Source organism: Adiantum capillus-veneris, chromosome 4, assembly GCF_014529385.1.
Source record: "Adiantum capillus-veneris isolate H3 chromosome 4, ASM1452938v2, whole genome shotgun sequence".
NCBI classification, from domain to species: Eukaryota; Viridiplantae; Streptophyta; class Polypodiopsida; order Polypodiales; family Pteridaceae; genus Adiantum; species Adiantum capillus-veneris.
In genome coordinates, this window is record NC_140934.1 from 131,071,197 (window position 1) to 131,094,361 (window position 23,165).

The 23,165-nt window shown below is 45.8% G+C and overlaps 1 protein-coding gene across 13 annotated transcripts in view; it reads right to left on the reverse strand.

The window, feature by feature from the left end:
* The window catches only part of LOC147459986 (phytyl ester synthase 2, chloroplastic-like), a 163,856-nt gene that overhangs the window by 100,540 nt on the left and 40,151 nt on the right, over positions 1-23,165 (reverse strand). For all 13 annotated transcript variants that reach the window (XM_086511141.1, XM_086511140.1, XM_086511139.1 and 10 more), the window contains 3 exons: positions 5,488-5,592; positions 5,220-5,399; positions 4,974-5,071 (listed from right to left, as the gene is read on the reverse strand). In XM_086511141.1, coding sequence (XP_086367267.1) covers positions 4,974-5,071; positions 5,220-5,399; positions 5,488-5,592 — 383 coding nt within the window. The remainder of the gene's footprint in view (positions 1-4,973; positions 5,072-5,219; positions 5,400-5,487; positions 5,593-23,165) is intronic.

Below are 23,165 nucleotides of genomic sequence, written 5' to 3' on the forward strand. Positions count from 1 at the left end.
GAGAGAGAGAGAGAGAGAGAGAGAGAGAGAGAGAGAGAGAGATGAAATGAAATGAAATGTTATATTAACGTCTTCAAAAGGCCAAAGTGACCTACGATACCAGAAAGTTACGATGTGGTGGATCTGATACAAAGTCAGAGTAACAAAATAACAACATAACAAAATAAAAATAGTATGGAATCCTAAGCTGCTCGATGTGAACAAAGCAAAGTAAGCAGCTAGCTGGGATAGCTAAATAGCTAAATCATAGGAGATCCAGCATCGGTCGTTAGCGGATCTCATCAATCTCCTCCATGGTAGGTAGTCTGACCGGGCGTCGTGCATGCCTGGCCAAAGTGATCCGAATCCTCTGATGAGAGAGAGAGAGAGAGAGAGAGAACGGAGAAACTATTAGATAGTACACAAAGAATGAATAAATGTATTTTATATGCTTTAGGATACATAAGGATGTGTTCACACCCTCTGTGAGTTTATACATGAGGTGAGGGCCTTTACACCCAACAACCTCCCATTTAAAGGCCTGATGTGGTACCTTTAAGCTGACCAATTCTCACTAACCGGATGCAATGCGCATGCGGTGCCTTTGCAAGACTTTTAGTGAGAACATCTACAAGGTTATCTTGGGTTTTGATCTTACTGTGACAAGACCATCATCGAAGACCTGTCGAATGAAATGGTACTAAACATCTATGTGTTTGGTCAAGCATGGAACATGGCATTCTTAGCCAGGCATACTGCACTCTGGCTATCACAACCAAGCACTAGAGCATGAGCAGCAAGACCAAAACATTTGACCACACGGCCAAGCCAAACAACTTCTTTGGAGGCCTCTGTGTCTGAAATACATTCAACCTCTGTAGTACTCAGTGCCACAATTTTCTGTAGTCTCGAACACCAAGAGATAGCCCCACCAGCTAGGGTAGAGACATATCCACTGGTGGATTTCGTTGTGTCAAGATCTCCTACCATGTCTGAATCACAAAATCCCCGCAATTCCAGTGTACCCTTTCCATAGCATATACATTTCTCTTGTGTACCTTTTAAGCACCGAAAGATGCATTTCACTACTTCCCAATGTGGTTTGCCAAGATTAGCCATAAATCTACTGACAACTCCCACTCCATGAGAAATGTCAGGTCGTGTGGCAACCATGGCATACATCAAAGATCCGCACGTTGATGCATAAGGTATACCCTTCATAGCCTTTGCAGCTACATCATCTTTTGGACAATCAACTTTGTTAAGCTTTGTATGTGGCAGTAAAGGCACACCAATAGGCCTAGTATCAGCCATATTAAACCTTTCAAGTACTTTGCCAATATACTTGTCTTGAGAGAGAAATAACAAGTGGTTCTCTCTATCTCTTCTAATCCGCATGCCCAAAATGTGTTCAGCTGCCCCCAAATCTTTCAGCATAATCCGCCAAATCAGCTCAATGGGCACTCCCATCTCTTGTAGTCCGTGCATCAATTCCGCTATAAGAACCATGTCAAATGCTTTGCGGAAATCCAGAAAGCCACGACAAATATCTCCCCCATGTGCCCTACCCTCTTCAATGATGGCCTTGAGTATCAGCATATGGTCGAGAGTGGAGAAGCCTCTCCTGAAACCAGCATGTCCCGCTGCCTGTATGCCCTCACTCTCTGTCCATTTGCTCAACTGCTGCTCAAGGATAGATGCATACAAACATGTCAAATTTTGTCCAATCATAATAGTGCAGTAGTTTCTAGGCTCTGTAGGATCACTTGCCTTGGAGATAGGAACAACAGTAGATAGTCTCCAAGTCTTAGGTAGACCCTCGCACATGACACGATTGAGCAGAACTAGAAGAACCTTTGCCAGCATATCTCTAGAACGTATAAAGTGCTCTACTACTAGACCATCATGATTATATGCCCTCCTGGTCCTCATCTTGCCAATGACCATCTTTACCAACACAGTGGTGAAGAAGGTACTCGTAGATGGGCATGGCTCTCAGGAGGATCTGGAAGGGGTGTCTATCCAAGGACCGTATATAAGGATGTTGCATATTGACCCCACACATCAAGGGAAGTAATCGCGAAAGAGGGGGGGGGGGGGGGGTGGAGTGCTCTTTCGGGGGGGGGGTGGAGTGCTCATGAAAGAAACACCATGCCTCTCTTGAATCTCTACTCAAGAACAACTGGTATAAGTCTTGCTCCATTTGAGCTAGGAACGCTTGCTTTTTCCGTCACACAAGATGCCACAAGGCTATCCGAGACTATCTGTGATTGATAAACCCTAAGAGAAGATCCCTCTAAAGCTGTGCTCTTGTCTCTCTACACTCCTCGTCATACCAACTGTTTTAAGGCATGCTCCCAAAACGGCGTCCCTGATCAGGCTGAGTGTGTGGGCATGCCTCTACTGTTACATCATGCAATGTCTCAGTCAATAAAGTGGTGATCTCCTCCACTAAGAGTCCTGAGAGAGAGAGAGAGAGAGAGAGAGAGAGAGAGAGAGAGAGAGAGAGAGAGAGAGAGAGAGAGAGAACGAGAAGAAGAAGAGAGTTTTAACGTCGTAGGAAACTACGCCAAGAGACCTTGAAGATCTAGCAGACGAGGGGGGGGGGGGAAAGAGAGAGAGAGAGAGAGAGAGAGAGAGAGAGAGAGAGAGAGAGAGAGAGAGAGATGAAATGAAATGTTATATCAAACGTCTTCAAGAAGGCCAAATGACCTATGAGACCTAAAAAGTGACATTTTTGGAAAACCTAATAAAATGTCTGGGAAAAAAATCTAAACAACAAAAATAAAATTGTAGGGCACTATTGAGAGGGGAGTGATGGGGCGGGGGGGGGGGAATGGAGGGACTAGGATCTCTTTAGCAAAAGACCAAAGATACAATCTCATGAGAGGTCAAGAAGGTACATCGACGTCAGTGCCCCAAGATGTCCAGCATCGGCCGCTACCGAATCTCGTCAATGTCCTTCATGGTAAGTACTCTAACTCGGCATCTTCTATGCTGTAGTAGAGTAGTCTCGTTCTTCTGTTGTTGTCACAAACTGTTGACGTGTCAAGCCACCAAAGAACGGAGCCAACCTGTAGATCCCGGCTGAGGGGCCTAAAGCCTAAGAAGAAGCAGAAGTTTTACCAACTTGCAAAGTCTTGCCGAGTGGCCTATTTCTAAAGAGCAATTCCCACCAACTTATGGGACCTAATGGGAACGAGGAGACCTAAAGATATTAAAATAAAGCACGACCTACGCACACATAGTATTTCTTGGCGTAAAAAGTGCTAACGTGGCAGCTGTACGGACAACCCGCAATTTGCACCGACATACTGAGGTGGCAGGTGTACGGAATTCCGCGTTTCACGCTAGTGGGTGTACAGAATTCCGCTAGCAGGTGTACGGAATTCCGCGTTTCACGCTAGTGGGTGATGATGTGGCAGGCTGTACAGAATTCCCTGAAACTGTGCTTGCTGCTTTTGGGACTAGATGCTTTTGAGTTTGAAGCCTTCCATGCAACTGCTTTTCAAAGGCCAAGGGCCTTTAAATATGTGCCATGGGGCTCATTCTCTGGCACGCTTCAGTAAGGAGGTGCACAGCTTGGAGTATCGGCTTCTACTGAGTTGAAGCAATATAAATACATACCGAAAGGGGCGCCATGGTTTGCGGCCAGTGCTCTCTTGGGTTGGAACACTGCCACTCCCCGTCTCCCTCGTGTGTCGTGCATCTCTTTCAGTTCAGTCGTTCGAAGTGCTTAAAGTTGTTCAGTCTATTCTTTTTCATTAACATGTGGTGCCCGTCCCCATTACAGTTGTGGTCTCCATCGATGTCGTGATGCTCCTCATATTCGTGGCCGTTTGGATCTCTCGAGCTCGAGGGCTCAGTCAATCCATGTACCTCTAAAGCAGGTGGACTCTAAAACCTGCAGTGGTGGCTGCTCCTCTAGTTGCATGGTAGCTAGTCTGAAGAAGTCTATGATCTGTCTCTGGGAGTGTCTCTCTCCGATTGATCTTCTCAATGGACCCTCTGTGTCTACGCAGCTCTAAAAGATACAAACCAAGTCATCTTTGATCTTGGTATCTCGTAACTCTAGACAATGGTCCAAAACCCTCTCTGAAAAGAGAGTGAACACGGCCCCGTATCTCATAGTACACTGGACAATGGCATATATAATGCAACTCTGTCTCTGGTTCCATATGACATTACTGACATGTCCTAGCCTCCGCTGGTACTCCTCTAAATCTACCAATCTCAATCTCAAGCTGATGTGAAGGCATGCACATTTGACCAAACTATCTCTTTGACGCCTAAGCTCCAATAAAAAGAGCCCTGACTCGGTCTTCATGAAGAAAGCAATGGTACCTGCCTCCAAAATAGAAAGTACAACTGCATACATAGTGCTCCTTTGGCTCCACCTCTTGATGACACATCTGAAATATGTGATCCTCTCGTGATAGACCCTCATATGTAACTCTCCAATCTCAGAGTGTGGGAGGAGGTATGCATCTGGCCAATGGCACTGCTGGCACCATATGAGAGATGTGTGTCCATGTATGTGGGACATATAATAAACCCATCTAGAGAGGTGTGTAGAATGTGCCTCTGGTAGTGCACCACTTTTGCGCCGAACGGGCCCCAGAGTTGCAAAAAACTTTTTGTATGTTTCATTATTTCAATATTATCAGAGAGAAGGGAGTTCAAACAAACAAAGACATAAGATAGTTTTTCTCACAAGTAAACAAAATCAGGATACTAGTTAAACCTGATCTATTTGTTGAACGATGACAACTGGCTACATAAAAAAAGAAAAATTGGAAAAATATTGCAGTCTGTTTGTCTTCACGTCCAAGAAAAACAAAACAAAATGAGTCAGTGTCTAAAAGGGATATCATTCCCTTAGCCAAAGAGGATAGGTCAAGTAACCACATTGTTTTAAGTATCTTGAATTTAGAAAAAAGCCGAGTCGCGTATTTGGAGTTACAATCATAGTGCTTGTAGTCCAAGAATCCAACCTTCCTGGAAGAATGATGCGTTTTGAATATGATAGTAATCGATTCAACCTGCCAGTTTCTTGCACAGAAGACAAGATATGATCCTCTGAAGATGCCAGCTGATCAAAAGCACACAACGTATTAGAGCACATTGTCCACATCTTCCAAGTGTAAAACCAAACATCACAAAACAAGCAGAGCACCTTATTGAATAATGTGACAATTTGCATGCCCACAAAAGCATGTATTTAATATCTGTATACTGACCAGCAAAGTTGGAACATGAATCGAATTTAAACTCGTATCATCGAGATCAGTATTGTCATTCAAAAGTGAAAGTCTCCAAGATGCACAAGGAGCGGGTACCAAATCAACAGGAGAAAATATATCTCCATAGTCGGACCATCTCACACGATTCCAATTAACCATTAAAGGTAGCAAGATATCCTGCCATCACAAATCCAAACTAAAAAGTGGCATAATAAAATCAAACCCATCTCCAAATCCTGTAAAACAACACAATTCACTTTGGTACCTGAGCAGTTTTGTACAAAAAATCTGGAAAAAAAGCCAGTAGACCCGAGCGAGAGCAAAAGCTCACTAAGGGGTTAACTTGCTGCAGATTTATTGCTGGATTGACCTAATAATAGCATTGAAATATAGAAACTCTCTCTCTCTCTCTCTCTCTCTCTCTCTCTCTCTCTCTCTCTCTCATTAGAGGGTATGCAGCGACAGTTGGATGCATTACACAGTTTTGCAGAGGATAGTGGATTGTCTGTAAACCTCGGTAAAACCAAGGTTATGGTGTTTAGCACCACACCACAGTGGATCAAGAGATCAGCACCGACTTTCACATATGGTCAGGAGATTGTAGAGTATGCAAATGCCTACACTTACCTTGGGGTTTTCTTCACTCAGCCAAGGTTTTCTTTGGGGAGAGCAGCAGAGACTAGACTGACTACAGCTTTTGCGGCCTTGGGAGCCTTGGAGAGGATGTGTTCGCAGGTTCAGTTCCAGGAACCTCGCACAAAGTTATGGCTCTTTGATACTTTAGTAGACTCAGCTATGTTGTATGTGGTGCAGATATGGGGACCTTCTGTAGGCCAAGATGGTTGGAGATGTATGCAGAGGCCCTTGGTATCTATGATCTCTCGCTTGATCAGAGCCAAGGCCTCCGTACCCCACGCTATCATTCGAGCGGAGCTAGCTTCCCCTCCTATGGAGATTGAGGTGCTTACCAGTTCAGCCTCCTTTGTGCACAGCTTGTGAGATACTGCAGTACTACTAGAGACAGATATGCTAGACTGGCCCTTGAGTCTTCCAGACAGTTAGCTCTTCAGGGGGACACTTCATGCTAAATGCACAAATGACATCATGGTTTCAGATGCATGGCTTCGCCATGGACAGGCTGCCCCCTTTCCAATACTCTCTTCAGACACCCTCGATGTCTCTTACATGGGTGGAGATTACTAGACTCATTCATCAAGACCTGACCCAGTTGGATACCAGGAGGAATGGATAGAGCCGCCACAGGAGTTGGGCACGAAGATGGCTTTCTATAGAGAGCATCTTCTCCACCTCACAAGAGATGGGTTTGTGATTCGACCCAGCTACATGGATACACATATGTCTCATGGTTTGTAGTGTGCCATTGGTCAGATACGCACATCCTCACATCAGCTGGAGATTGAGACTGGTAGATTAAGAGGGATACCAACAGACAGCAGGATATGCCGCTTATGCCAGCTAGAGCCAGAGACAGAGCTACATTACATATGTCATCGCACAGTGTACTATGAGATTTGGGACCGTTTCCACTCCTTATTTAGAGAGGGTTTCGGTCCTTTCTCTAGGGTCATGAGTTATGAGGATCAGAGATGTCTTGGGCTATATCTACTTGAGTTACACAGATACAGAGACACTTTATTGGGGAGAGCTAGAGAGAGAGAGTCCCAGAGACGGATTGCAGATTTCTTTTCACTAGATATGGGACAGCCAGAGGAGCAGCCATCACTGTAGAGCTCAGCCCACACTCTTTCGACCACTACCGGCACTCTCATCGACCGAGCACTGGAGCTACGGAAATCCAGACGGCCAAAATTGAGGAGAGGGGCTACATAGCATCGACGGAGACTACAGCAGAGGATTCGATCCATACTCTCCCGACATCCAGAGTGCGGATGAGGATGGATTCTAGTAGTAGTAGTATTTTTGTTCTAGTCTTTTTGTACCCAGACATGGTATCAGATTCACAAATTTGTAACAGTTTGGTCTCATAGGTCATTTTGGCCTTTTGAAGACGTTAATATAACATTTCATTTCTCTCTCTCTCTCTCTCTCTCTCTCTCTCTCTCTCTCTCTCTCTCTCTCTCTCTCTCTCTCTCTCTCTCTCTCAAAGCTGATTTGGGGGATCATGGCATTATATAGGTCAGTAGTGGGGCATGTGCGCACTCCAGAGGGGTTATCTACATTAGTTCACTCCAGTATCGAGGTGAAGCATGGCTGCCCGCTCTCTCCTACTCTATTTGGTATGTATGTGGATGAGGTTTTTGACTATATTGAGAGAGAGGATGATAAAGGTGCACGGCTGGCAGGGACATGGATTCCATTATTGTTATATGCTGATGATATTGTGTTGATCTCCAACTCTTCCGAGGGAATGCGACGTCACTTGTCGGATGCTTTGCATAGGTTTGCCCACGACAGTGGTTTGTATGTCAACCTTGGTAAAACCAAGGTTATGGTGTTTAACACCACCCCACAATGGACCAAGAGATCAGCTTGTCACAGACTGATGACGTGGCTGGCCCCCAGACACTGCAGCAGTGACACGTGGAAAACTAAACGGAAATCCCCACATAATGCACTGACAGGCTGACGTGGCCATCCGTACGGAATTTTGGGATTTGCGGCGGAAAACGCGCTGATAGGCTGACGAGGCCATTGTACGGATTTCCATAAACTGCGCTGGCTGATTTTAGCAGCTTTTGGGACAGTTGCTTTTAAGATTATAAGCTTTTGAGTTTAAGTGCTTTTGGGGCTCTGCTCTTGGCCATCCCTTGTATCTTTAAATAAGTGGGCAAGGCCTCACTTCTCAGAGCATCTAGAGCAGAGTCTGAGAGTGAGCACCTACCCGCTCTCTTGTACTTTGAACACAGATTAATACAAAAAGAAATACCGTAAGGGGTGCCAGTCTTTGGGGTCAATACCTCTTGGCACGGAACTACACCTGGCCATGTCGACCTAATTGTGAATTGTGAACTGTTTTGAAGTGAATCTCTGCTAAGTCGCGGTAGAATCTTGACTTGGGGTGTCCAAGTTTGTTACACAGCACCCGCATTCACATACGGCCATGAGACAATGGAGTATACAGATGCTTACACCTACACCTACCTTGGGGTGGTCTTTAGTGGACCAGCATTCTCATTGAGGAGAGCAGCAAAGACTAGACTGACCAGAGCATATGAAACATTACCTAAATTGGAGAGCATGTGTTCACAAATTCATCAGGAGCCTCGGATGAAGCTCTGTGTCTTGACGCTTTGGTGACTTCCGCATTGCTCTATGGAGTTTAGATATGGGGCCTTCATTGGACCATCACGGGAGGTCTGATTGCACTGATGGATGGGGAGACATGGAGAAGCCTCTGGTCTCTATGACCTTGCGGCTTATTAGAGCCAATGCTTCAGTACCACATGACATTATTCAAGTGGTTGAGGCGCTTACCAGATCAGTCCCCTTTATACACCGCTTGTGGGACCTCCCCAGAGACAGATATGTCCACCTAACACTCAAGTCCTCTCGACAGTTAGCTATGCAGGGAGATACAGCATGCTCATATGGGGAGATGACATCATGGTTCCAGGTACATGGATTCAGCATGGACAGATTGCCCCCCTTCCACTACTCATTGGATGCACCCTCTTTGACTATTACACAGTCCGAGATCACCAAACTCATCTGCCACGACCTGACATAGCTAGATACCAGGAGGACTTGGATATAGCCGGCACAGGAGTTGGGCACGAAGATGGCTTTCTATAGAGAGGATGGTTTTGTGAGGATGGTTTTGTGATGAGGCTCAGATACATGGACACCCACTTATCTCATGGGATACGAATCACAATGTGCTATTTGGCCAAATACGCACATCTTCACACCAGCTTCGGATTGAGACTGGTAGATACAAAATAGCGACGAAGGCCAGGACATGTCCCCTATGTCACATGAATACGATGTGCTATTTGGCCAAATACGCACATCTTCACACCAGCTTCGGATCGGAACTGGTAGATACAACAGGATAGCAACGAAGGCCTGGACATGTCCCCTATGTCACATGGAGCTTGAGACAAAGTTGCACTACACATGCCACTGCCCACTTTAATATGAGATACAAGGTGTGACCGGCCCGTAGGACGGTAGGCGTTGGCTTTCACCCGAAATTCTTTACTTTAAACACACACACAGAGCACTTTGCAAAGGAGACCTGTAACGGGAATTAACACTTAATCACACACACGGCTCGGAAGCTAGAATGCTCCGAGCCGACGCCGACAACCTGTAGGCCCCGAAATTGGTGCCCCTTTCGGTATTTCTTTATTCTTTAGGAGGGTAAATTACAAGGTAAGGTCCTGGGAATCCTTCACGTGTATCCACCTAGATACCATTTGATTTGGCCAAATTTCGGCAACATAACAGCCCCAAAACTTGCGCGAAACCAATTCCCCTGCTCGAACTCACTTGCACTCGCGTATACCCTCTGATTCCTGCCCGAAAACAGTAAATTCAGCACGCTGTATTTACTAGTTTTTGCCCTGTTTTCAGCCCCAAACAGTCCCCTTACTGTCCTCTGCCAGTGGGGCACGATTCCCAAGTGTCCTGGCGTCCGTATGGCTGAAAAACAGTCAAATTACAGCGCATACACAGCGCTGATTTTGCACCTGTATGGTGAGGTTATGACCCTCACCAGTGCCTGCTTTGGAGTAGCAGTTAGCTACCCCTATTCCTGCTCAAGGAGGCTCTTGCCTCAGCACGAAAGCATGAACCCACACAGCTAAACATCAGTCAAATGAGGAGCCCTCTTGTTGTTGGGGTAAGCCCAACTTGTGGTGACAAAGTGGTGTCTATCTATGAGGCTTGCATAAATTGGTTAGACCGGAGGTCCCTAACACCTTAAGGTTTTGGGGTCTGGATGGCTAGACCAATTTGTGGAACGTCACAGTTAAGCGCATATGCACGGGAACAGTACTGGGATGGGTGACCTCCCGGGAAGTTGTTGCCCCCATGACCTACAACTGGTATCAGAGCCATGGTTCAAAGTCCAACCTCTGAGTCCGTGGAACAGGACATGTTGATGTTGACTTCAACCTCTGAGCTAGCTCCCGGCCACGTTGAAGCTCTCAACCTCTGAGCCTAGAAAAAGGCGGAACACGTTGGTACTCAAGGGGACGCGAAAGTCCCAAGTTTGGCTTAAGGGGGCGATTGTTGGGGTAAGCCCAACTTGTGGTGACAAAGTGGTGTCTATCTATGAGGCTTGCATAAATTGGTTAGACCGGAGGTCCCTAACATCTTAAGGTGTTAGGGTCTGGATGGCTAGACCAATTTGTGGAACGTCACAGTTAAGCGCATATGCGCGGGAACAGTACTGGGATGGGTGACCTCCCGGAAAGTTGTTGCCCCCATGACCTACAACTTGCTCTGATACCATGTGTGGGGGAGCAGGAGAGAGAGCCCACTTGATGTCCTATGCAATGAGAGTGAAGGAGAAGAGGAGAGAGGCGCTGTAGAAGCACACGCAGAGAAGAACGTGAGAGAGAGAGAGAGCTCGTTGAAAACTGGGAAAAAAGCCACGCTATGCATTTTGGGCTTCATATTTGAGTATATGAGTAAGTGACTAGGGGGCCATTCACACTTGGGCCCCCTCACTTATAAGTCTTTTTAACTTATAAGTTATAAGTACAAGGCACTTAGGCCTTTATTCCCTAACAACCTCCCACCTAAAGCCAATGTACCTTGGGAGATCAAAGAATCAGCTAACTATGATACAACAGTTGATCATGCACTTACTCATCCAACACCCATCATCTGTCGGCAATATGCAAACCGCTCTGCTGGAAGACTCTTGGTCAAAAGATCTGCAGGGTTGTCATCTGTGTGCACCTTGACAAGTGTAATGCTCTTGTCATCAAGCACACTCCTGATAAAATGATACTTCACCTCTATGTGCTTTGTCTTGGCATGAAAAACAGGATTCCTTGCAAGCATAATAGCACTCTGACTATCACAGTGTAGCACAGGAACCGGTGACTTAATGCCAAGCTCTTCTACCAAACGCATGAGCCACAAAGCTTCTTTGCATGCCTCAGTGGCAGCCACATACTCAGCCTCAGTGGTAGACAAAGCAACACATTTTTGCAGTCTAGAAATCCAAGAAACTGCACCTCCTGTGAATGTAAACACATATCCAGAGGTAGACTTCCTGCAATCTGGATGTCCAGCAAAATCTGCATCTGTAAAGCCATGCACAGATGTCTCACTCTTCCCAAAACAAATGCACAAGTCTTTAGTGCCTTTCAAGTATCTCAAGATACACTTCACTGCTTCCCAATGCTTTTTGCCAGGATTGCTCATGTACCTGCTTACCACTCCCACCGCAAATGCAATGTCCGGACGTGTAGCAACCATAGCATACATCAAACTGCCAACGGCTGATGCATAAGGAATCTTGGCCATTTCAGCCCGCATATCATCTGTGTTTGGGCAGTCATGTGCAGTCAGTTTTACATATGGAGGCAGTGGAGTACCAAGTGCCTTTCCCCCATCCATATGAAAACGATGTAGCACCTTATTGACATAATCTCGTTGAGATAGATACAGACGCCTGTTGATCCTATCTCGAGAGATACGCATGCCCAAAATATGATTAGCATTACCAAGATCCTTCATGTCAAAGCGATTCTTTAAGCTTTGCTGTAGTGCATCCAACTCCGTGACATTGTTACCCGCAATAAGCATGTCATCAACATACAAAATCAGCAATAGAAGAGATCCATCACTTGCCGTTTTGATATACAAACAGTGATCAGAATTACTTCTTTTGTATCCTTGAGACCTCATGAATGTATCAAACTTGTGATACCATGCACGGGGAGACTGTTTCAAACCATACAAGCTCTTCAAGAGTCTACATACTTTCTTCTCTTGCCCCTTTGACACAAAACCTTCTGGCTACATCATATAGATCATCTCAAGCAAATCGCCATGCAAAAACGCTGTTTTGACATCCATTTGCTTTAACTCCATATCTTCACAAGCAACCAGGCCTAGAACAAGACGTAATGTGGCAAGCTTTACAACAGGAGAAAAAATCTCATCAAAATCAACACCATGCTTTTGCTTGTACCCTTTAGCAACCAAACGTGCCTTGTACTTAGAAGAAGCATCAGATGTGACCTTGGTTTTGTAAACCCATTTACATGGCAGAGCCTTATGCCCTTTAGGCAAATCAACCAAGTCCCATGTATGGTTTTTCTCCAAAGACTGCATTTCCGAAACCATTGCTTTGAACCATTTCTTATTGTCTTCCCGTTGCATAGCCTCTTTATAGCAAGACGGCTCACCACAATCAGTAAGCATGACATAGTCCAAAGACGGTTCATATCTATCGGGGGGCCTTGTCACCCGAGTAGACCTACGTACCCAATGATCCATAACAGGTGGATTTTCAACCTGTAAACCATCAAAAACAGCAGGCTGTTCAGCCGGTTGCATCGCAACAACGGGCGGTCTAGGAGCATCAACCTGTTCCCCTACCTGTGGTGCATCAATGGCAACTTGTTGGGGCTGATTTTCAGCAGCTAATGGCTGATTTTCAGCACCATTTTCAGCATGTAAAGGCTGCTGAACATTGGGCCTTCTTGGCTGTCCATATGTAACATCTTCACGAAAAACAACCCGGCGCACTTCCTCGACCTTTGTGGGCTGTTTGTGCATGCAATTCTCATTGAAGATGATATCATTGCTGCGTATGATTTTCCGTAATGCGGGATCCCATAATCTATACCCCATTTCATCATCCTCACCATATCCTAGGAAAATGCATTTATGAGACTTTGGTTCTAGTTTGGTGCGCAGTTCACTCCGGATGTGAACATAGGCCTCACAACCAAACACTCTTAAATGTGCATATGAGGGTGGCTTGCCAGACCACACCTCCTCAGGCACCTTTCCACCCAAAGCCTTGCTAGGTGAGCGATTAATCAAGTGAATAGCTGTTTGTACAGCTTCTGCCCAAAAACCATGAGGTAATGCAGCATGTGACAGCATACTCCGAACTTTCTCTTGGATAGTCCGGTTCAACCTCTCTGCAACTCCATTCTGAGAGGGATTAAAAGGAGCCGTGAGCTCTCTTTTAATACCTTTAGTAGCACAAAAGTCAATAAATGCTTTTGATACATACTCCCCCCCATTGTCTGAGCGCAAAGACCTAAGCTTCTTGTCAGTTTGATTCTCAACAAACGCAAGAAACTTCTTGAAAGTATCCAAAACATTGCTTTTAGCACGTATTGGATACACCCACACCTTACGTGTAGCATCATCGATAAACGAGACAAAATATTTCTTTCCCCCTAAGGACAACTGTGGCATTTCACATACATCGGAATGCACTAAGTCTAACCTGTCAGACTTCAAAGAAATAGACCTTTTGACTGTGCTTACCATAAATACAGTGCTCACAATGAGAAAAATCAGCATACCTCAAACACGGCAAATAACCACAACGAGACAGAGTTTGCATTCCTCTTTTACTCATGTGTCCCAACCGGCCATGCCACAAAGAAACACTTGGCTGCTCGGTTACGGCGACAACATGGTCGCGCACACTAGATACATGCAAAGGACACAAAGTGTCCGATTTACAACCCTTGGCTACGATCCGGGCCCCTTTACAAATTTTCCACTTGCTATCACCAAAAGTGGTGTGATAGCCTGCATCATCTAGCTGCCCTGTACTAATCAAACTCTTCTTGAGTTGTGGCACATGACGCACTTTGTGCAAAACAAAAGTCATACCATCAGCAAAGGAAAACTAGACACTGCCAATACCTGCAATGTCACATGCATAGTTGTCTCCCAAATAAACAGTGCCCTGCACCTCACCTGAGTACTGTGTAAACCAATCCCTATGAGGTGTTACATGAAAGGAGGCACCTGAATCAAGAATCCAAGTATGCATGTCCACATCAGAACCCATAGCAAGGGTATGTGCATCCACAGAAGAGGCATTGAGTATATCAGTGCTGTTGTCACTGTCACAACTACTAGCAACATTGATTTCCTCAATCAACACAGTGCTCTTCTTGGCATTTCCCTTGTCCTTTGCATCAGTTTCAGCACCCTTGTTCTTCTCTTTCTTCCACTCATAGCATTCCCGTTTATAATGCCCTTTCTTTCCACAATGATGACACACAACATCTTTCCTACGAGATTTGTTGCGTGCCCTGTCCTTACTGTCAGATTTCTCCCTCTGTTGAGACCTGCCTCTCAAGTGCAATGCATTAGAAGACCCATCTGTGGTGTTCTTCCTGTTCATCTCTTCCATCAGGAGAGAACTCTCTACATCAGCATACTTAAGTGACGCACTTGAGTTACTAAGAGCTGTCCGGAATACATCCCAACTCTCGGGCAATGTGCATAGCAGAAAAGTAGCTTTGAACTCCTCATCAATAGTGAATTTCAGCTCTGTCAGTTGGCTGAAAATAGAATTGAATTCATTGAGGTGCACCGACATGTGCGTGCCCTCCTTCATGCGGAGATCCATAAGCTTCCTGAGCCAATACACTTTACTGGCAGCACTCTGCTGTGCATACAACTCGTCTAAACGCTTCCACATGCCCCATGCTGTCTGCTCATTCTCTACATTGAAGAGTAAATTGTCAGACACCGAAAGCATGATCGTGGAGCGAGCCAACTCGTCCACTTCTTCCCATTCTTCAACCTCCATATCAACCGGTTTCACACCCTGTAACTTAATAGGTTTCGCCTGTTTCTTCTGCAACATCACATTATAACATTGCTTCTTCCATATAGCAAAGTTATGGGCACCTTCAAGCTTGCGAATGTGCAACAAATTGCCACTTTCACTGCTAGAAGCCATTCTGAGTGATTGCAAACACTGAAACCCTGTTTTGCCGACCTAAACACGCCCAAATGTGCGCAATCGGGCAAAAAACAGCTTGCTGTTACAAAAAAACAGCGAGCAAATTTCATGCGAAATCACCCCAAAACAGCGTACATTCACTGCCAAACCCTTACCAAAGGTTTCCACAAGGTGTATACATCATTTGCTTGCTGAAATTCCCTGTTTTAGGGCAAAAATCAGACCTGTAAACACCTGTTTTGCTGAATTTTCAGAACCTCGTTGGTGGAAACACCTGTAAGATTGACCTGTGAGACTTGCCCTACTGAAATTGCATCAAATTGACCCCGAAATTGGTCAATTTCAGCAGAAATAGGCTGCTGTTCGCCAGTTTTTGAAACCCTAATTTTGGGGAAACTGTCACCGGAGGTCGATTCTACACGGTGAGAGGATCCCTTCGCGACAGAGTTGATCGAAAACGGTTGAATATCCTTCCCGCAGCGAGCAAAAACAGAATTCTGATCTGTGTTGCGAAGATGGCTCTCTTGGAAACCCTAAAGCTCTGATACCATGTGTGGGGGAGCAGGAGAGAGAGCCCACTTGCTGTCCTATGCAATGAGAGTGAAGGAGAAGAGGAGAGAGACGCTGTAGAAGCACACGCAGAGAAGAACGTGAGAGAGAGAGAGAGCTCGTTGAAAACTGGGAAAAAAGCCACGCTATGCATTTTGGGCTTCATATTTGAGTATATGAGTAAGTGACTAGGGGGCCATTCACACTTGGGCCCCCTCACTTATAAGTCTTTTTAACTTATAACTTATAAGTACAAGGCACTTAGGCCTTTATTCCCTAACACTTGTGGGGCATCACACAACTGCACGTAGGGGGGAGAGAGAGCAGTGTGTAGTGTGCAGGGCATCACTCCTAGCACCACACTGTACATGAAAGGGAAAGGAAGCACTCCATAGCTCTTAACCTGGACAGATTGCATAATGAGGCCTTCCCAGCGTAAAAATTCAGCGCCCATTTTTTTGGAAGAGGCAAGTGCATGAAAATGTGACACTTGGCGCATTTACAAGGATTTTCCCGTTTCGGGTTCGTCACTTAAAAATATCCCAACCGACGCGTCAGTTGACTTCGCGGCAGAGTTATAAAGTGTTCCCCTAGTCATACCGGAGGTAATGACGCGAACACATTTCACGGCCCAAAATAGCAGTTCCCTAAATTTTAGGAGATGCTTCCGTTGGGCTCCCACTTGTCTTCTGACCATCTATCCTCATTGGGACCGCATCCAAAAGTGCAATGTGGCCCAACTGTCGGATACTTTTTGTTGGTAGTCCCACCTTGACTTTACGCCTTAATTGAGTTCACTTCCTAGTATCCACCAACTTGCTAAGTGCGACGGGGGGACCTATATGATCTTGCTCTGAGCCTAGACATCCTCTTACCATACGAATTCCAGTGCCGACCACTTCCCGTCTGCAGGTGAATGTACCATTCACATTGGCAATACAATGTCCAACCGTTTGCTACTTCAAAAAGAGGGTCTCAAAACAAATAAAATAAACCCCATTGGAAAGAAACCAACAACCAAGGTTAGCAGTAGCCACATCCTTGTGACATGGTTAATAACTGCCACGTCCTCGTGACATACCCCCCTCTTGAAATCGCAAACGTCCTCGATTGCATACCATAAATACACGCCATTGATGATCTTGTGCTATTAACACTCTTTTATCATCGCATGTATCCGCAAGAAAGGTCGTAACATACATAGATACAAATGACTTAATGAGACCTTCATACTTTTGCCATTTCCATCTATGGCACTGAATTCATATGTGCATTTGATGTACTAGCTCTATCATTACCCCTCCTTTGCACACGTTGGGTTGGGGCATAAGTAGGCTGTAACCCAAAGGCTTCAAGGTAAAGCTGCAATACATTTGGTGACTCTGACAGTTCATGCTCTTCCATCCACTTTGCATCCATAGGCGGATAGTTCTTGAACTTCACCAAATAGCGTCTTGCAACTTGTCCTTTAACTTTTCTGTCCTTATGTGCCAAAACTTTCTAAGGTACCAGGATCTCATCAAGTTCCTCAACTTCTGGCTGATCCTCAACTGGTATATCTTCTGGCACATCACCCACGAAGGGTCTTAGAAGACTCACGTGAAACGCATTATGAATCTTCCATGCATCAGGCAATTTCAACCTGTAAGCCACATCGCTGATCTTGTCAAGCACTTGAAAAGGCCCATAGTAACGCATGCTGAGCTTAGGAAACAGCCGTTCCTTGCCCTTCATCTTCTTTAACCTTGCCTTTTCGAACCATAACAGAACCCAATCACCAGGTGATAACAGCAATTCACGACGGTGACGATCAGCAGCCTTTTTCTGCTTTGCCTGAGTCTTCTCCAAGGCAACTTTAATTTTCTTATACATCTCATCCAGTTCTCAACATATCGATCTGCCTCAAAGATCTTGTCCTTTGTATGCAAAATGGGAGGAACCTTTTTGCCGCCTTCAACAATTTCAAAAGGTGCTTTGCCAGTAGACGAATGCACCATATTATTGTACGCATACTCAAGCATAGGCAAATACTGTTCCCACTTGCCCTTATTATCTGACACATAGCATTTCAACAGATCTAAGACAGTAGAATTAGCCTCTTCTGACTGTCCATCAGTTTGTGGATGAAATGAAGACGAGAACTTGAGCGTAGTGCCCATGTTCTCAAACAATCCTCTCCAGAACAAACTGGTCATGCGAGGATCACGATCAGTGATAATCGATTGTGGCATACCATGGTACTTAAACACATTGTACATGAACAAGCGTGCCATCTGATCAGATTTTATCTTCTTCCTGACAGGGATAAAATGGGCCTGCTTGCTGAACCTGCAAATAATGGTCCATATACCATCATTCCCTGTTGGCTTCCTTGGAAGATCAAAGATAAAGTCCATAGCAATGCTTTCCCATGGCTTATCCAGAATCGGCAGTGGTTGTAACAACCCTGGTGCCTTTTGCCTGTCAAACTTGACTTTTAAGCAAACTATGCATGCTCGCACAAAGGCATCCACATCTCTCCTCAAGGTAGGCCAATAGAAGAACGTCTCTACCGCTTTAACTGTTGCATCAATGCCACAATGCCCTACATACGGTGGGACATGACTCTCTTCCATGACCTTATGTCGCAGTGGCCTAGTGACACAAAGTCTGCCATGCATCATCATAAAACCATCTCTGAGGAGGTAGTGCTCGTGATGTTGCCCCTCTTGTAACTGTTCAAAGATCCTTGCAAAATCTTCATCAGCAGTATAATGTTCCTTCATGTCATCTAACTCATGATGATAAGGAATTGACACAGCTGAAATTTGTGGCTTTCTTGATAACGCATCAACCACAACATTCTTCTTGCCTTCCACATGCATAATCTGGAAGTGGAACATGGAAAGAATGTTTGCCCATCGCATATGCTTTTCGGATAACTTTGATTGTGTCAAGGAGTATCACAAGGTCTGGTGATCTGTTTGGACAACAAAATCAGCACCTAAGAGGTAGTGCTTCCAGCTAGAAAGCGCATGAATCACGGCCAAGAGCTCTTTCTCATAGACTTGCATAGTCCTCTCTGGCCCTTGCAAAATTCGGCTTTCATAAGCTACTACCCGTCCATCTTGCATTAGCACTGCTCCGATGCTACTGCCACACGCATCACACTGGACCACAAATGACTTCCTGAGATCTGGCAAAACAATAACTGGATCTGAAGTCAACTTTTCCTTTAAGAGACTAAAAGCTGAAATCTCTTTTTGGGTCCATCTGAAAGTGACCTCTTTCTTTTGCAATGCGTGAAGAGGCGATGCTATCTCTGCAAAATTTCTGAAAAACCTTCTATAGTAGGAACACAATCCCAAGAAGCTTCTGACATCGTGCACAGTCTTCAAGTCTGGCCATGTCTTGATAGCGTCGACCTTTGCGGGATCCATTCTAACACCATCCTTTGAGACTATGTGGCCCAGAAAGTGGATCTCTTCGAGGAAGAATTCACTTTTGTTAGGATTGACAAGTAACCTGTGACTGCGCAGCTCTTCAAACACAATGGTCAAGTGACGCCTATGCTCCTCTTCATTCTTCGAATACACTATCATGTCATCGAAGAACGTTCCAACAAACTGTTGATGCGAGCGGAAAATCCGGTCCATCATTTTGTTGAACGTGGCAGGAGCATTTGTTAGCCCAAACGGCATCACTAGAAACTCATAAAGACCAAATGTCGTTCTAAACGCAGTCTTGTGCACATCCTCTGGACTCATACGAATCTGATGGTACCCACTCTTAAGGTCTATCCTGCTGAAAATTGCAGCACCCTCTAAACGATCGAGAATATCATCAATTCTAGGAATAGGGAACCTATTCTTGATGGTATTCTTATTCAATGCACGGTAATCAATACACATGCGCCATGAGCCATCCTTCTTCTACACTAGGAGCACTGGGGAGCAAAAGGGTGAAGAACTAGGCTAAATCAGCCCCTTCTCTAATAACTCCTCAACCTGGCCCATAATCTCTTTCAGCTGCGCCGCACTAAAGACCCCTGTGACGCATCAGGAGCCGTTTTCACAAAGGGCTTCTTCGCTGACTTTTTCTTTTGCTGCCCTCCTTTGTCACTGCTCGGAAATCCATTGTCCTCTCCTTTCAACAAGGCAAGACCAGTGTTCGCAACTTCCATAAGCTGAGTAAGAGTAGCCACTCTGTTCTTTGTACAGTAATTGCGAAGCCCTTTAGGCAGCCCACAACAGTACTTCTCTATCTGCTCTGTCAATGGCACAAATCTGTAGGAGGTCACTAAGAGTAATGCTTTACAAAACCTCCTATTGTACTCCAGCAAGCTCTTGCACGAAGCTGCAGTAAGCTGGTGCCAATCTGTCAGGATGTCAGCTTCAAATTCATTTGACAGCCAAGCAGATGCAAACATTTGCTTGAAGTAAACCCAAGTGGCGGGTGCCTGTCCTTGCATTAACAATGTCGTCCACCATGTAAGCGCATTGTCCTTTAAGAAAGTGGCATCTTTCCTGACCTTCGAGGCCTCTGTAAACTTCCCTCCCGCATAAGCTGCATCAAACTGCTGGAGGAAAGTGAGTGCCTTTGTCTTATCCTCGAAACCACTGAAGGTACTGAACTTTACCGCTGCACCACCTTCTTTGTAAGCCTTCGGCTTCTCTAGTGCCCCCAAGTTGTCGTACGGAATGGTCTGCAACATGGGCACTGTACTAGGCATCATCGGCACGCCTTGGCCATTCACATTTTGCGTCAGAGGTGCGATATCTGGCTGCTGTCCAGAAAAACCAGCCATGCCAAAATGACCATGTGGCACCCCAAACTGGCCGTGGTTGCTCTGAAAACCCTGCTGCATGCTGATACTACCATACACGGGGTTTGGCATGATGCCTTGCATACCCCCGAACACTGTTCCTGGCATGTACGGCTGACTTCCAGGCGCATAACCAGCCATACTTTGGAACACTGATCCACCCCCGAAATACCCAGGATGTACCGTGGGTGGTGGGAAAATTGAGTGCATAGCCTGGTATCCAGCTCCATGTCCATTCAAGACAGCATGTTGGCTCTGAAAGGTGGCGGGCTGAACTGGCATAACCTGTGGAATAGGCGTTCTAGCCACCTGTTCAAGCACGGGAGGAACCTGCTTTGGAGCCCCCGACTCCGCAACATGCGAGTGTTCCCTTTCCTCCTACGTCACATGAAGTACCTGGGCTTGAGCATCAACAAGCTCTGTACGTGGCGTAGGTTGCCTATTTTGTTGTTGCACTGGTGGCGCTTGCAAGAATTCCATAAACCTCGGATTCTTCACCAGCTGCGAAAAGACAGTCACCGCGGCAACTAACTGAGTCTTCAACGCATCATCCTCAAGTTGCCCTGTCATAAAGCCCTGTACTAATGGAGGGACATTCACGTTGACAGACGTTGACAGGAGGTATAGACTGACATGGCCGTGAGCTCTCGCCAATCTCAAAAACCATAGGAATCTCTTGCCTGTCCTTTGAAGAGGAACCCTCTTCCATAATTCCCTTCCCCTTGTCGGCCTTAGTATAATCCCCGTGTTCCTGCACTCTGTGTCTTTACCCTGAACAATCCAGGCTCACTCTTTGAGGAAAAAGTGATTGATATCCCGGCAATGGAACCATGTAACCGGCCCGTAGGGCGGTAGGCGTTGGCTTTCACCCGAAATTCTTTACTTTAAACACACACACAAAGCACTTTGCAAAGGAGACCTATAACGGGAATTAACACTTAATCACACACACGGCTCGGAAGCTAGAATGCTCCGAGCCGACGCCGACAACCTGTAGGCCCCGAAATTGGCGCCCCTTTCGGTATTTCTTTATTCTTTAGTAGGGTAAATTACAAGGTAAGGTCCGGGGAATCCTTCACGTGTATCCACCTAGATACCATTTGATTTGGCCAAATTTCGGTAACATAACAGCCCCTGTGACTTGCGCAAAACCAATTCCCCTGCTAGAACTCACTTGCACTGGCGTATACCCTCTGATTCCTGCCCAAAAACAGTAAATTCAGCACGCTGTATTTACTGGTTTTTGCCCTGTTTTCAGCCCCAAACAGTCCCCTTACTGTCCTCTGCCAGTGGGGCACGATTCCCAAGTGTCCTGGCGTCCGTATGGCTGAAAAACAGTCAAATTACAGCGCTGATTTTGCACCTGTATGGTGAGGTTATAACCCTCACCAGTGCCTGCTTTGGAGTAGCAGTTAGCTACCCCTGTTCCTGCTCAAGGAGGCTCTTGCCTCAGCACGAAAGCATGAACCCACACAGCTGTACATCAGTCAAATGAGGAGCCCTCTTGTGGGGCATCACATAACTGCACGTAGGGGGGAGAGAGAGCAGTTTGTAGTGTGCAAGGCATCACTCCTAGCACCACACTGTACATGAAAGGGAAAGGAAGCACTCCATAGCTCTTAACCTGTGACAGATTGCATAATGAGGCCTTCCCAGCTTAAAAATTCAGCGCCCATTTTTTTGGAAGAGGCAAGTGCATGAAAATGTGACACTTGGCGCATTTACAAGCATTTTCCCGTTTCGGGTTCGCCGCTTAAAAATATCCCAACCGACGCGTCAGTTGACTTTGCGGCAGAGTTATAAAGTGTTCCCCTAGTCATACCGGAGGTAATGACGCGAACACATTTCACGGCCCAAAATAGCAGTTCCCTAAATTTTAGGAGATGCTTCGGTTGGGCTCCCACTGGTCTTCTGACCATCTATCCTCATTGGGACCGCATCCAAAAGTGCAATGTGGCCCAACTGTCGGATACTTTTTGTTGGTAGTCCCACCTTGACTTTACGTCTTAATTGAGTTCACTTCCTAGTATCCACCAACTTGCTAGTGCGACGGGGGGACCTATATGATCTTGCTCTGAGCCTAGACATCCTCTTACCATACGAATTCCAGTGCCGACCACTTCCCGTCTGCGGGTGAATGTACCGTTCACATTGGCCATACAATGTCCGACCGTTTGCTACTTCAAAAAGAGGGTCTCAAAACAAATAAAATAAACCCCATTGGAAAGAAACCAACAACCAAGGTTAGCAATAGCCACATCCATGTGACATGGTTAATAACTGCCACGTCCTCGTGACACAAGGCCGCTTTCATTGCCTATTCAGAGAGGGCTTTGGACCACTCTCTAGAGTCATGGGGTATGAGGACCAGAGATGTCTAGACTGTTTTTGCTCCAGCTGCGTAGACATAGAGAGAGGATGATGAGAGGAGAGGCTACTCAGTCTGAGAGACGGATCACAGACTTCTTTAGAGCGGACACTGGGCAGCTGGAGGAGCAGCTACCACGGAGATCAAGACGCCCACAAATGCGGAGGACTACACAACATCGACGGAGGCTGCATCAGAGGATTTGGATCACTTTGGCCCGACATGCAAAATGCCCGGTCTAACTAATGACCATGGAGGAGATTGATGAGATCTGCCAACGACTGATGATGGATCTCTTGTGATTTAGCTCTTTTGAGGATTGTACACCCT